Source organism: Talpa occidentalis, unplaced genomic scaffold (assembly GCF_014898055.3).
Source record: "Talpa occidentalis isolate TD23 unplaced genomic scaffold, MPIMG_talOcc4v2.1 talOcc4.11, whole genome shotgun sequence".
In the NCBI taxonomy this organism is placed as follows: domain Eukaryota; kingdom Metazoa; phylum Chordata; class Mammalia; order Eulipotyphla; family Talpidae; genus Talpa; species Talpa occidentalis.
In genome coordinates, this window is record NW_023601104.1 from 98,860,556 (window position 1) to 98,874,924 (window position 14,369).

The following is a 14,369-nucleotide window of genomic DNA, read 5'->3' on the forward strand; positions in this document are numbered from 1 at the left end:
TGTCCCCCACAACACTCATTACCATACGAATACTGTCCAATACTGCGTCACCAAGACCAGCGTGGGCATCTGCATGGGGCGCCCTGCTGTTGGTGACCTCAGGGAGGAAAGGTGCCCTGGCAGGCGGGGAGGTGTCCCCAGAGGGTGCAGGTCCGGCCCAGAGACACATGGGGACAGGCTTTGCAAGCAACACTGCCGCACCCTCGGGACAGCCCCCTAAACCATACCATCCGCCCTCCGCAGACACAGTAACTGCAGCTCGGGTCACTTGCCAAGGCCACACGTCCAGTGAGAGACCTCAGCCAGCACCCACGGCACAGCTCGGGGAGCACAGGGTGCGGGAAGACCCCTGCACTGTACTGCTGCACGCCTGACAGACACACCTGAGGGGCTCGGCCAGGTTGTCTCAGGAGAGGATGTGACTGACCCACTCACAATAAGGAAAGGAGGGCGTGACTTCTATACCCTTGCGTGAGTGTGTTTGGAGCCAGAGATGATGGTTCTCCTGGTGGTTCTCACTAGGGTTGGCTGTTTTCCTCAAGGAGAGACTGGCACGCTTCAGAGAGACTGTAGGTTCGGTTCCAAACCGCCACAATGTTGTTATCAATTTTATTTTATAAATAAATTTATTTACTCATAAATTTATTTATAAATAAAAAAGCCAGTATCAATAAAGTGAGTTGCACAAATGTTTTGGTTCAGAGTGTATATAAAAGTTAGGTTTACACCACAGTGTAGCCTGCTGAGTGTGCAACAACAGCAATGTCTAGCAAACTAGGTACCGACCTTAATTTCACTTTTACTAAAAATGTGAGCCTAAAGGGAGTCCTCATCTCTTTGCTGGTAGAGGGTCTTGGCCCATGTCGTTGGCTGCTGAGTGACGAGGGAGGTGGCGGCTGAAGGGCGGGGTGGCCGTGCAGGGTCACGTATGTATAAACTCAACTAATTCAGCAGAAGTTTGCGGCCTTGATTCACTCTTCTCTCATGAAAGTTTTCTCCGCCGCACGAGCTGCTTGGTAGCATTTCATTCCCAGAACTTCTTTCACAGTGAGTCAGCCTTCTCCAGCCCTGGGGCTGCGCCCCTGCTTTATCAACAGAGTATACAGAACATTCCAAATCCTCCGTTGTCACTTCCACGGTGTTCACAGCCTCTTCGCCAGGACAACATCCGGCTCAGAAACCGCTGTCTTTGCTCATCCATAAGCAACAGCTGCTTCTCGCCCATTAAAGTTGTGTCAGGAGATTCAGTCACAGCTTCCAGCTCCCCTTCTAGTGCCCGTTCTCTTGCTGGTTCCACCTCATCCACGGTGACTTCCTCCACTGACGTCTTGAACCCCTCAACATCATCCAGGAGGGTGACTTCCAAATGCCTCAGTGCTATTTTTTGACCTGCTCCCATGAATCATAAAGTCAAATGGGGGATCCTTTCCAGGAAGTTTTCCATGGGCTGCCCTGATTCATCAGAGGAATCACGGTCTGTGGCAGGCAGCTGTGGTTTAGGGAGATGTCCTTCTTAAATAAGAAGACTTGGCAGTGGCAATGACGGCGGGCCCGCGGGCTGCAGACGGGCCTGTGTCGGCAGCATGAAGATGCAGCCACTCCTCGCGCAGCAGAACAGGGGGACCGGGTGCTTGTCAGCGAGCCCTAATATCTTATAGGGAATCTTGTTTTTTGAGCAGTAGCTTTCAACAGTGTGCTTAAAATATTCCATAAACCGTGTAGCAAAACAGATGTCCCATGTACGGAGCACAAGCAGCCTAGATTTCTATTTAGCATAATTCTTCGGGCCCCAGAGTTTTTAGAATAGTAAAGGATTATGGGCTTCACCTTGAAGTCTCCATTAGCCTCTCCCAAAAGAACCAGCTTGTCCTCTGAAGCTTTGAAGCCAGGCACTGACTTCTCACTAGCTGTGAATGTTCTGGATAACAACATCTCCCAATAGAATGTCCATTTTATGGGCAGATCGATGGACAAATAAAATGTGGTATGAACACAATGGAATATTACTCCATCTTAAAAAAGAAAGGAATTCTTTACACAATGTACTTATAGATGAATCCTGAAGACAATGCTCTATGGAATAAATCAGCCACAAAAAGATAAGCCCTAGTGATTCCACTTATTAAAGGCAGGTCAGGGCCTCCCCTGGTGGCGCAGCAGTTGAGCAGTGGGCTGCGAGGCTGCTCACAGCCTCTGCAGCACCGGTTCGTTCCCCGGCTGCCGGCGAGGGGCCCACAAAAAAAAAAAAAAAGGCAGGTCAAAATAGATGCCAAGATGGCGCCTTTCATCAACCTCATCATCCAGCTCTGCTAGCTTCAGACGTCTCTCCTGCAAGTTCCTCACCTCTCTCAGCCTTCATAGTACTGAAGAGAGTTAGGGCCTTGCTCTGGATTAGGCTGTGGCTTAAGAGAAGGTTATGGCTGGTGGAGCCTCTGTCCAGACCGCTAAAGCGCCATGTCAGCAAGAAAGTTGTTTTCAGTTGTTTCAAGAACTTTTCCTTTGCAGTCACAGGATGGCTAACTCTGGTATAAGCGGCCTAACTTTCAGTCTCTCTCTGCTTCTGACATTCCTTCCTCACTAAGCTCAGCCATTTCTAACTTCTGATTGAAAGTGAGAAACTGGAACTTTCATTTGAAACACTTCGAGGCCATGGTGGGGTTACGGACTGGCCTAATTTCAGTGTTGCTGTGTCTGAGGGAAGAGGGAGACCCACGGAGAGCGAGAGAGACCAGGAATGGCTGCTTGGTCAGAGCAGACACCACCTTTACTGTTTCCGTTCGCTGTCCTATGTGGGTGCAGTTTGAGGTTCCCCGAAACAATTACGACAGCAACATCAAAGATCATCACAACTGATAGAATAATTTTGACAAAGAGTGAAATAAGCAAGGATTACCAAACAGGACACGGCGGCGGGAAGTGAGCACACACTGTTGGGAAAATGGTGCAACAGATTTGCAGGACAAGGGTGGCCTCAAATCTTCCTTTTGTAAAACATGCAATGTCTGTGAAGTGCAGTCATGCACTATGTCTGCACTCAGCAATGTCTGGAGACATTCCTGTAGCTCCCTGCTACTCAAGCCGTGGTCTTGAGGCCCAGCAGCAGAGCCTCTCCCAGGAAGTTGTGAGAAATACAGACTCTCAGGCCGCACCTGGATCTGCTGAAGGGAATGCGCCCCTTACCCAGCCCCCAGGTGCTCTGCACAGAAGAAGTCTGAGAAGTCCTGGTACTAAGCCCAAGCCCAAGGGCCTAACGGGGTCACCATGGGGAGCAGCTGCTAGAGGCCCTTGACGGCTTTACCCGAGACTCAGGCCACCAGGTTGGGACCTGGGTTGCTCACGCTCAAAACCAAGGTCCTCTGAAATTATTCAGGGCAATTGGGCAGAGCTGCTTTCTCGGTTTTCTTTTTGAGGTGAGCCTTCAAGAATGCACCCACTAAGGCCCACCTAGGCCAACTCAGACCAGAGGGCTGGGAAGTGTCTGGAAGGTCCCTGGCTCCATCCCCAGCCTCTTGGTTGTCCCCACCTCCACCACAGTGCCAGTTAGTGTCCCCCAACATCAACACTGGGGCCTGGCAGCTCTCCAGCAGCACAGAGGGGGAACCCTCCAGAGAGCCAGGGCTACCTGTAGCGCAGAGAACAAAGCCTCAGCGTCTCCCCCTGCCCCTGGCCCCTCGCCCCTACTCACTTGAGGATCTCTCTGCTCTTCCCTAGCAGAGATTCCAGGTAGGAATAGCCCAAGGCCCGGTAGAAGCAGTTCCCATCCCCCTTGGTCTTGCGGATTGCAGTGAATCTTTTGCTGAGTTCCTGTGGGGAGAGAAGGAATTGTGGGATTCTGGACAGAAGGGCCCTCGTGTGGTGTCCGGCCAGCACCCACCGACCCCCAATTCCTGTCTTTCCTCTCAGAGCCACAGCCCCCTCCCAGCCCCCAGCCCCTCAGTGATACAAATGTAAACGCCGTGTCCTTGGGTCAGGTGCTGAGATTAGAGGGGCTCAGGCCCCCACGGTCCCTGCCCTGAGCCACCCACAGTCTGAGGAAAGATGGGCCACGGGGTGATGGAACAGGGCGGCAGGGGACGCTGGGGGCCGGAGTCTGCACCCCCCTCAGGGTCGCGCGGGGCTCCGGGCAGGGAGGGTGCTGAGCAGAAGCCAGTGCCTGGTGAGGGGCTGCCTGCTGGGCGGGAGGAGGCGCCGCCCTCAGACACACAGGCAATCTGGCCCCTTCTGCCAGTGTGTCAGCTCCCTCCGGCTCTGGCCCAGCTCCTGCTTCCCCTCGGGAATGGCCTGGGGTCCCCTTCGCTGCCCCACCCCGGGGCCAGCCAGGACGTTGACAGCAGATGTGGTTTGCCAGGGCGCAGAGCGGATGGGGCTCGCGAGGCCGGCAGGGAAGGGTGTGCAACTGCTGGGGTGTGGCCCGACCTTGCTCCTGCCCCCGGAGGTGCTCCCAGAGGCGTGCGGGTCACGGGATCCGCCAGCCTTAGCCCCTGGCGGATGCGGGGCCCACAGCGGTCACCGGGTAACCAACGGCCCAGCGACCGCTGCGCTGCGTGGGGAACAGCCGGACGGTCCTGCGGGCGGCCAGAGAAAGCCCCCCCTGCAGGGAGGGCAGCCGGCCCGGCAGGGACGCAGAGGCGCCACCCCGGGACCCCGGGCCCCGCCTGCCGCCCTGCGCTGCAAGCTGCGCCCTCCGGCACAGACGCCCTTCTTCAGAGCCCGGGGCGCCTCTCTGCCCCCCCCCCCCGCCCTGGTAGGGGGTGCCAGGGGCCACTCAGGAGATGGGGCTCCCGGCCCCCTCCCCGCACACACCAGCCCGCGAGGTGCGCCTGCCCCTCCTTTCACCGCCGTGCTCAGCCTCCTGGGCTGCGACAGGGGGAGCTTCCTAAAGGCGCCCGCGCTGCGACCCTGCAGCCACCCCAGCAGACAGCGCGGTGCTTTGGGGAAAAAATTATTTTCGGAAAATGAAATCCAGTGCGGGGTCCCCCTCCTCACCTGGATCTTCCTCTGGTAAATCCTGTTCTCAGGATGGTCCCGGAGAATGGACAGAATGTCACACTTTTCTGATATGAGGTTGAAGGATGTTTCCGTCTGAAAGACACGGACAGCAGCGGCGCTGCATCAGGCTCGCGCGGCGGCCCCGCGGGGACAGCACGGTGGTGGTGGGGGGGTGCCCAGCCCAGGCAGAGCCCCCGCGGGTGGGCCCGGACCCGCTCCCGGACCCGGGTGGGTGCTGCAGCGCGCGGCGTCCGGGCGGCCTGACGACAGAGGACGTGAGCCCGGACCCTGCCCGGGTAGGACTCGTCCCCGGGTCGCCTCCCGGCCTCACTGCTGCTCCTCCTGCCCGCAGGCCCCGGAGCCCAGCCTGCACCGAGCCCGGCCCCCAGCCCGGCCCCCAGCCCAGGCCCTGAGTCCAGCCCCCAGCCCAGCCTGCACCGAGCCCTGAGCCCCTCTACGCGCTGCAGACAGGGGGGCGCGTCCGGCCCCCAGCAGGGCTCACAGACTAAGGGGCGTGGGAAGAGGCCGCACTGCACGCGGGAGCAGGTGGGGGGCCCTGGACGGCGGCGGGGCTGCAGTGGCGCCCCCCTCCCGGCCGGGCCCCCACTGCAGCGCGCCCTGTGCCGAGGAGGCCGGTGCAGAGGCCCTGGGCGCGCCCGTGTCTCGGGCTGGAAGAGACGCTCGGGCAGCACGGGGAGACGGCGGCACCCGCAGCTCCCGGCAGGGAACACGCTGTCCTGACAGCCGGCTCCCCACGGCCTCCCCCTGCCCTTCCTGCCGGATTCAGGATTCAGAACAGGGGAGCTGCGCCCCAACCTTCAGCTCGCCCGGGATGGGGCTGAGAGGAAATGGTGTCTTAAGACCCTTCGCCGTTTACAGCGAGCTCAGGGCCCCCGGAGCCCCCGGAGCCCGCGTGCACACTCAGGCAAACGCGCACGAGCGAGGTTCCCGTGAGTGCGCGCCCTGGGGTCCCCGCCAGTCACGGCGTCACCCCGACAGCGCCGAGCCCCCGCGCGCCCCTCGCCTGGCCGTGGCCTCTCAGGGCCTCACCGACATCTGAACCCCGGGCCGCCTGCTCCCAGCATCGCTGATGCCCCAGGCCCTCGCCGCGGGGACAGGCGTCCGGTCTCTGACACGATGGCTCCGAAGCGCAGCCCTGGAGGCAGAGCCAGGCCGTGAGGCCCTACGGTGAGGTGTGGGTGACATCGAGGGTCCCCGTCTCCACACCACTCAGACTCTAACTTCCGTCTGCTGAGGAGCGCTCTGACCCGGCGCCCCTCTCCGGCATCCTGGGCAGATGAGCGGCACCGTGACCGCAAAGGGTCACTTCTGGGGGACCTGGATGCCCCACTCGCCAAAGTCTCCAAAGCCACATGGACCCTCCTTGGCCCTGGACGGCTTGTCAGCCCAACGGAAACATTCTGTTCTCCTGTCCAGTTCCCCAGGGCCCTTCACAGGGCAGAGCAGGGCTGGGGCTGAGATGTTTGTTGAACGAATAAATGAGTGACTAAATCCATGTCCTCCAAGAAGCCTCCCTGCTTTCCCCACCCCACCAGAGTCAGGCCTGGGCTGTCCCCTCCTGTCACACCTTATTCCTTTTCTCCATCTCCAGTAGCCCCAAGCACGTCCTCCCTGCGTGTGAGGAACAGGGCACCTTCCACGAGGAAGGCCTGAGAGAACTGAGAAGGATAAAAAGAAGAAGAGCAGGAGAAAGAGGGCACAGAGCATGCCCGCCACACACACTCGGGGGCGGGGGAGGGCGTCCTGGGTTCTGCTTCTGGTGACTTCCATTCTGCACTCACCCTTTTTCACAGGCAAGCCCCTTCCTCGCTTCTGCTCTATTCCAGCGGCAGCTGGCGGAGCAGCAGGAACCGCCAGGCAAAACCAGACCCCCGCTCTGCGGCGATGCTGTGAGCTGCTTCCCCACCAGCCACTTCCCGTCTCTCCCGCGCTGGAAGAGACCCCTCTCCTACTCCTGCACCCCGATGAGAGGCACCTGGCCAGGGGTGCCCTCCCCTCCTCAGTGCTCTTCCTCCCCCCGGCAGGCAGGGCCAACCCGACCTATGAAGAGCCTGCTGGGGGCCCTGGGGAGGTGCTGGCTTGGGGTAAAACCTTCATCCTGCCTCCAATGCAGCAGCCTGAGCCCAAGACGAGTGAAACAAAAACAGCTGCTGTAACGTGCAGCTCCTGGTCAGGCTGGCACGGCCCCACTCCCTGGTTCAGCACCTGCTGCCAATGATCACACCTGTGCTACCGACGACACCAGGCCCGTGTGCCAGGAAGTGCCCTGAGGCACATTTGACTCTGAGGTCCCTGGAAATTCTACCAAGTTACTGCGGGGCGGACAGAGCGCCGAGTCCAGGAGCTCTTGAGGGGCCCCAGCCTCTAGACCACAATGGAACATTCTGTGAGGGGCAGCTCGGAGCTTCTCCCCAGCAGGCTGGGTTCCAACCTCCCACCCCTGCAGTGTCCCCCCAGGGGGCAGACGTCCCAGCACGACCCCCAGCTCTGAGTCAGAACCCTCAGGGCACCCCACAGCCCGAGCTGCTCTCCCCGGGAACACAAGACACTACAGCAAGGAGAGACTGGCAGCATCCAGAGGGGAGCTGGGAGCTGGCCTCTCTTCAACAGCTTCAAATGTGTGGAGGCCCCAAGGAGAAGGGGGCCCCGAAGTCTTCCATGTTGCTAGTCTCTCTTTTGAAGACTGAGCACGCCTCTGTGGGAGCCTCAAAGGGCTCCACTTTCATTTGCAATATAATTTAGCTTAAAACAAGCTGATTGATGAACGTCACTGGCCTCTGGCGTCGTCACACACAGCTAACGTGCGCTGATCCGGGTCATGGGAGGTTCAGGTTGTTGGCGTGATTAATAACAACCGCTGTGTCGAGTTAGTTCTGCACTTACGCGGTGACTGACAGTCAACACCCATGGGACCCTGTAAGTTTCGGAATTTAAACCCTCCTTGCTGCCCAGGGGGCAGGCGGGACAAGCAGGTAACCCAGAAGCAGCAGGTGCTTGCCCTGCTGCCCCCACACCCCCACCCCAGCCTGCTTTATAGAGCCCCAGCTTGAAAAACAATGGATCAAAAAGTAGCACAAAACAAGAACAGGGCGGGTGGAGCGGGCAAGAGAAAGGCCCGCCGTCTCCTGGGTTTCATGAGCAGCTTCTGGGAAGATGTCAGCAGTGGAAGGAGATGAGGGAATGGGTCTGAAATCCGCAGCCATAAGTGCTTGGACGCAGAGAAAGTCAACAGTCACGGGGCTGTCCGGGGTGGATCAGGAACGGGAGGCGCCAGGAGCCAGGGCTGCCAGGGCCTAGCCCCGGGTTCCTCCAGAATTCCTACCCGGCTGTTTATCTAAACAGTCAATTTACAGGCAAAAGACTCACTCACATTCGGGGCCTGGGTGCTGAGAGCGGCTGGCAGGACCCAGTGTCTCTGCAAGGTGCAGGCACCTTCCCCTTGTGCCCGACCCCTCCCGCCCCCCCAGCCCCCACCTCCTGCAGGCGCTCCCTGTGGGGTGTCTTGCCCTGTTTTTTTCCATTGGAACTAAAATATTCATGACAAAATTTACTGCCTTTACCACTGCGTGAGCCGAGAGGCGTGAAGCGAACCCATCCACACATCCATCCCCAGAACCTTTTCTTTGTCCCAAATGAAACTCCACCCGTTAAAAGCTAGCCCCCCTTCTCCCTCCTGCTACGGCCCCCCACAACCACCATTCTCTCTGCCCCCATGAACTGGCCTGTCCTGGACACTACGTGCCCGTGGGACGTATCGGTCTTTTTAAATACAGTCGTCTGAAGCACGCCTGTGTTTGAAGCACGTGTGCACGTTACTCTGTAGGTACCGTGGCGCCTTCACCCTGTGCTGACCGCAGGGTAAGATCACGGCTCCTGGCAACAGCCCCCAGGTCGGCTGCGCGCATCCCCAGGTGACGGGGCCTTGGGTTCGCGCCAGCGCCCCCTCGTGGTCCCTCGTGTGTTTACTGGGCATCCCAGTGGGTTTGGGTCCCGGTGCCCTGAGGGCCTGCCTGGCACGCCTCCAGAGTGACCCTGCCCCACCAGCACAGCCCTGGTCACACCCCGGGAAACACGAGTCTCAAGCGCCAAGGAAAACTCAGGCCCAGCCTCAATTTCCTGGCCACACTCGGGCGTAAGGCTCTGGGTTCGCACCCGCTGCCTCTAATTGGTGGTTTGTTGTTTAAATCTTGGCTGCCAACCTCCAGGATGTGATGGAGAAAGAACAGACCCACATCTGACAAAGTCCTGGCAAGCCTAGCCAAGCTGCCCGCGAGGAGCGCAGCCCCTAACTGCCGGCCTGCAGACGGACGCCCGCGCGGCGAGCCAGGGGGACGGCGCTCCTGCTGCAAACAGCTGTCAGCAGTCGAGTCAAGGAAGACATTGCAAAGTGAGCAAAGGACATTTCTTCCCGGGAACTCGCCCACTGGACTACAACATGCAGACCAAGCTGCGCCCTCGTCGGGACTCCGGGCTCCGTGGGCTCCATTCCGCCCGCAGTCTCGGAGCCAGGGCTGAGATCAAAGAGCCGGCAGCGACCACTAAGGCTGTGAGCCTGCCGGGTCCCGTCCTCCCGCACACCCACCCCCAAGTGCAGAGAAGCCAAGAATCCCTCCACCAGTCTGACAGTGGCAAGTCAGGTCACCTGCCCTCCACACAGCCCACGCCGTGGACGCAGCCCCGTCGGCTCTGGTGCTGGAAAGCCTCCCGTAAGGATGCCCCAAGTGGAGCCAGGGGACACGACATGCCCACCTGGGCCCCGGTGGCTGTGCTGGCCCTTGGCCAGCTGGACCTCCCTCAAGGCTGCTTTGGTACAGGGCAGACCCTGGCTCCAAGTCAGCCTCACCCGCAGGCCCAGCCGCCACCAGGCCTGAGCTCAAGCTGCCAAGTCCTTCAGATCCCGGCCCACCTCCCCTCCCAGAAGGTCCCCGACACCTGCGGGGCTCCAGCCCTGCCTGGCCTCACCTGCCTGGGGCTGAGGCCTCCCCAGCCCGTCCCAGAGGGATGGAAAGGAATTGCCTTCTCGGAGTCTACTTCAGGGCAGCATGTGTAATACACAGGTACGGGGGCCAATAAAAACTTGGTTATTGCTGAGGCGAGTGAGCAAAATGGAGACCAAAGCGTGAGGGGAGACCGAGAGGCCTGAATTCGCTTCCTGCGGCTGCCACAACAGGCCAGCACAGCCCGTAGAACAACAGGCTGATTCGCCTGCATTTCGGGAGGTTCTAGAGGAAAACCCGCCGCCTCACCTGGATGGGTCTGCAGAGGCGTCTACAATCCCCGCCAGCCAGCCCTCCCTTCCCGTCTCGCTCCTCGGCCGCCCCTCCTGCTTCCGCCCCGCCACGCGAGGGCCTCCACAGGGCCCACCTGGGTAACGCCGGTCATCACGCGTAACTTCGTCACACCTGCTCAGCCCTGGGGCCACGTGAGGCACCCCACAGACGGGTTCCGGGCATCAGGGCATGGACTTCTTCCAGGCTACGCTCAGCCTGGCACGTGCTGCTTCCTGCTGTCCCCCCTTTGGGTCCCAGTCACCGGCTCGCCTTGCAGAGACGGGTGCCTCAGGTGCTGGCCCCCTCATTAGATGCCCTCCGCAGCGACCCTCAGATCTCCACCCGCGACCTGGCCTGCCCTGGAGCTCAGCCCCACACAGCCGAGAACGTGAAACCTGGTGACCTTCACCCTGGGGTCGGATGTGTCCCTGCCCCGATGTCTGACCAGCACCTCCACGTCACTGCGCCTCTAACTGCTCTCTCGCTCCACCCTGCCTCCCAGCTCTCCACCCAGCCAGAGTGACCCCAAAGACCCAGGGCTCCTCTCCCCCCGCTCTCCTCACTGTGGGCTCTGCTCCTGGGCCCTGTGTGAGGCGCCGCCATCCCCTCCCAGACTACAACAGTCCAACTGAGCTCCTGGCTTCCAGGCCTGCCCCCATCAGGAACCACCTCCGAGCAGCCAGTGCAAGCGGCTTAACAAGTAAACCAGACCAGACGTGGCTTCCTCATTCCCTCCAGGGGCTCCCCTCAGGTGACTCTTTGATGACACCCTCCCGTCCCAGCCCTGGCCTACCTCACTTGCTAAACTCGAGTCACAATAGCCCTCTTTGTGTTCCCCCAGACATACCCATGTCCACCTCAGGGCCTTTGCACATGCTGTTCACGCTGCCTGGAATGTTCCCCTGCCTGTTTACCTGACTCAGGTGACATCACCTCCTCAGAGAAGCCTTCCCTGATTACTAGTCTGCAGCTGCCCCTCCCCTCCCCCCAGGGTCTTTACTTGTTTTATTTCTTCTGAGCATCATCGATGCAGGTTCTCTGGCTTCCTTGCCCACCGTCTCCCTCCACGAGTGCCAGCTCCACATCTGTCACTACCAGATCCAGCGCCTGGCATTCAGTAATGCGCAGCCGCGCAGACGGAGTGGGTGAGCGGGCTAACGGCGAGCCTGCCACTTCCAACCCTGTGCCCGCTCCACTGCCAAAGAGGCCGCGCAGGTCAAGCACAAATCGTCAAAAATATGTTCTTTTTCTCCTCTCCGCAGAACAGACCCAAGCCCCACAGCCCAGCAGGTGCAGCCCTTCACAGCACCCTCTGACCCCACCGACCTTTCTACACTTAGCTCTTCTCCCTCCCTCTAACTGCCTGCACCCCACTGCACCCCCCAACCCCACCCCAGACTGCTCATCTTTGCCAGAATCCGCAGCCTTATGCACATTTCCAGGCCTTTCAGCACACTGTCCTCCCCTGCCTGGGGTGGACTATTCCCCAAATCTCTCCTGAACACTCCTGGCCACCTCAGCGCCCCGCTCACAGGACCTCCGCAAAGCCTCCCCTGACACTCCTGCTCCCTAGCTGCACCCCAAGCCGTAGGTCAGGCCTCTGAGGCCATGACCCATAGCTCAGGAATGGCTTGTGTGAGCTCCGTCTAGACTGACGCACGCATGAGCTCCCTCGCAAGGGCGGCTGTGCCCATCTCATCCGGCCCAAGCAGGGGCCACTGGGGTGTCTGACAAGCAACAGAACAAAGCACAGAAGGATCCTACGGTTTTACTGCTCACTCTGGTGCTCACTTGGTCAGCTGCTGTCAAACGCAGGAGCCCCCTCCCCGGCTGCCCCAGGCCGCCTCATCCTGGCCGCCCCCCCAAGGGGTTACGACGTCTACCCTGGAGCCTTCCTCAAGCCCAGCCCAGTGACTCGGAGACAAGAGAGGTATTTTCCAAGGCCAGTCTCCTCTGTCACCACCTCACGTCACCACCTGCACCGTGTAGGCGCATAAAAAGCATAAAAAGCACCAGGATCCGGGGCCCAGCGCGGTCCTGACAACAGAGGGTGCTCGGTGAGCGCTGGGCGAAGAGAGAGCAGACCCTGCACAGACTCTCCTCCTCTTCCCCACAACCCCTGGCGGCCGCTGTCCTAGTCACAGGCCGACCACTTCTCCCCACTCCAAGGCACCCAGACTCCCCTGAGGAGTGCGGGCCTGGGATTTTCAGCCCCTCTGCCCTCTAACTTCAGGTCTTGAGTTCAGGTCAGACGGGAGGGTGGAGTCAGAATCCTCACCCCTCACCCCCTCACTGTGCAGCCAAAGACAGAGGCTGAGGTACACCACATCCCCCCCACCCCGCCACCCCTTCTGCATCCCCTCAGCCAGAAGGCATGCCAGCCTCCAGCTCCAGGGTAATTAAGTCCATTATTACCCCAGCTCCTGCCACTCCCTAGTGGGTGATGCAGAAATACCTGGGCCTTCTTCCAGAAACAGCAGAGCCAGGGGAACCCTTGGGCCCAGGAAGCTGAGGCTTCCGATGCCCCCAGAACCTCAGCCACACCCCAGCAGCAGGCTGGTTCTTCCAGGACAGCCTGGCTCAGCTGACTGGTTGCCCACGCCACCCTCGGTCTGTGCCAGGCCATGACCAGGATTTGACCTCTGCCCCAGGCCGGCAGCGTCCTGCCACGGTGACCCATTTATCCCTGCCAGACATGGGCGGCAGGAGGCTGAGGGGGAAGCAGCAGCCCCTGCACACCCCCACCTCCTGGCGAGGAGCAGATGCTCCAAGGTCCCCACCCCACCCCGCACCACCCCCTAGAGATGTGCAGAAGAGGTCAGGGGAGGGGAACGGACCAAACCCTCTGGGCTCTCCAGGGGTGGAGGCAAGATTCGAACTCAGGGCGGGTGCGAGTCCTTATGTCCCCTTTACGGCCCACCAGAGAAGATGTTCACGGGCGCAGGGTTTCAGCCTCCCCCGCCCCCCAGATTGTGACACCCTCCCCCGCCCCGGAGGTTGATGCCCCGCACAGCCCCGGCCGGGGGCGCTGGGAGCCACGTCCCGGGACCATCACAGTTTCAGCCCCTCCCACGTCTGCCTCAGTTTCCCCACCAGCCCCAGCCCAGGCTTGGCCCGCCTGGGAGGGAGCGTCTCTGGGCCCGTCTCCTCGGGCAAGGCCGGGCCCGAGCTGCTCCCGGCTTTGCTCCAGGGGCCCCCCAACTTGCGCGGCTCTCCGGGGGGTGCTCACCCGACGCCCTGCGCGGGCACCCCTGCGCGTCGCCACCCCCAACGGGCACCTCTAGTCCGCGGTGGGCTTGGGGGTCCCCGCCGGCTGACCCCGCGGAGGCTGGGGTCGCGGCTGCCCGCTGGAGGGGCGGGGGGCGGCTCGGCAAAGCGGGGGGACCCGCAGCCCCGGGGCCTGGCTCTGCGGGGCGGCGCCCTCGGGGCCCGCGGGGTGCACCGCAGGCGGCCGGGCCCCTCGGGAGGGACCAGGGTCTCCCGCCCCCGCCCAGCTCAGCCGGGGGGCGCACGGGCTGGGGGTGCCGCGGGGGCCCGCCCGCCACGCCCCCGCCCCGCCCCGCGCCCCGGGACCACTGACCATCGTGACCGGCGCTGGCGGGCAGCTGCGCCCGGCGAGGGCGATCGGCGCGGGCGCGGGACGGGCCGGCGGGCTGCGGGCGGGCGCGGGCGAGGCGGAGACCAGACCCGACCGCTCGCTCCGGGGCAGCCTCCGGTCCCGGCGAGACGCGCGCCCCGCGATTGACGTCCGCAGCGGGCAATCAGCAGCCGGCGCCCGGGACGTCACAGAAAGTGGGCGGGACTTCACGCGCCTTTCGCCTATGCGGTCGGGCCTCTTTGACAGGGCCACGCCCCCTTTTAAAGACACAGAAACCGCGTAACTCGCGAGGAGTTCGCCCAGCCCGGGGGCGGGTCCTGGTTCCTGACGGCCGAGGGCTTCGGACCCAAAGTGCAGGTGAAGGTCTCCTGCGGGGTGACCCGGCCGTCACTCCCTCACACCCAGAGTCACGTGAGGCTGGTCTGCTGCAGACCAGCGGACAGGCCCTGAGCACACACGTGTCCCCAGCGCTGAGCTCCCCACTCGCCTCC

General features: G+C 61.3%; 1 protein-coding gene across 4 annotated transcripts in view; it reads right to left on the bottom strand.

Annotated features, from left to right (window-relative positions):
• Positions 1–13,916, bottom strand: part of OTUB2 (OTU deubiquitinase, ubiquitin aldehyde binding 2) — a 24,558-nt gene extending 10,642 nt beyond the window's left edge. The window contains exons 1-4 of one of the 4 annotated variants that reach the window (XM_037503989.2): positions 10,844–10,943; positions 10,413–10,550; positions 4,987–5,082; positions 3,686–3,804 (exon numbers count right to left, since the gene is read on the bottom strand). In XM_037503989.2, coding sequence (XP_037359886.1) covers positions 3,686–3,804; positions 4,987–5,082; positions 10,413–10,463 — 266 coding nt within the window. In that variant the 5' untranslated portion in view covers positions 10,464–10,550; positions 10,844–10,943. The other 3 variants (XM_037503992.2, XM_037503990.2, XM_037503991.2) reach the window with 3 other exon arrangements.
• Positions 13,917–14,369: the final 453 nt, after the last annotated feature.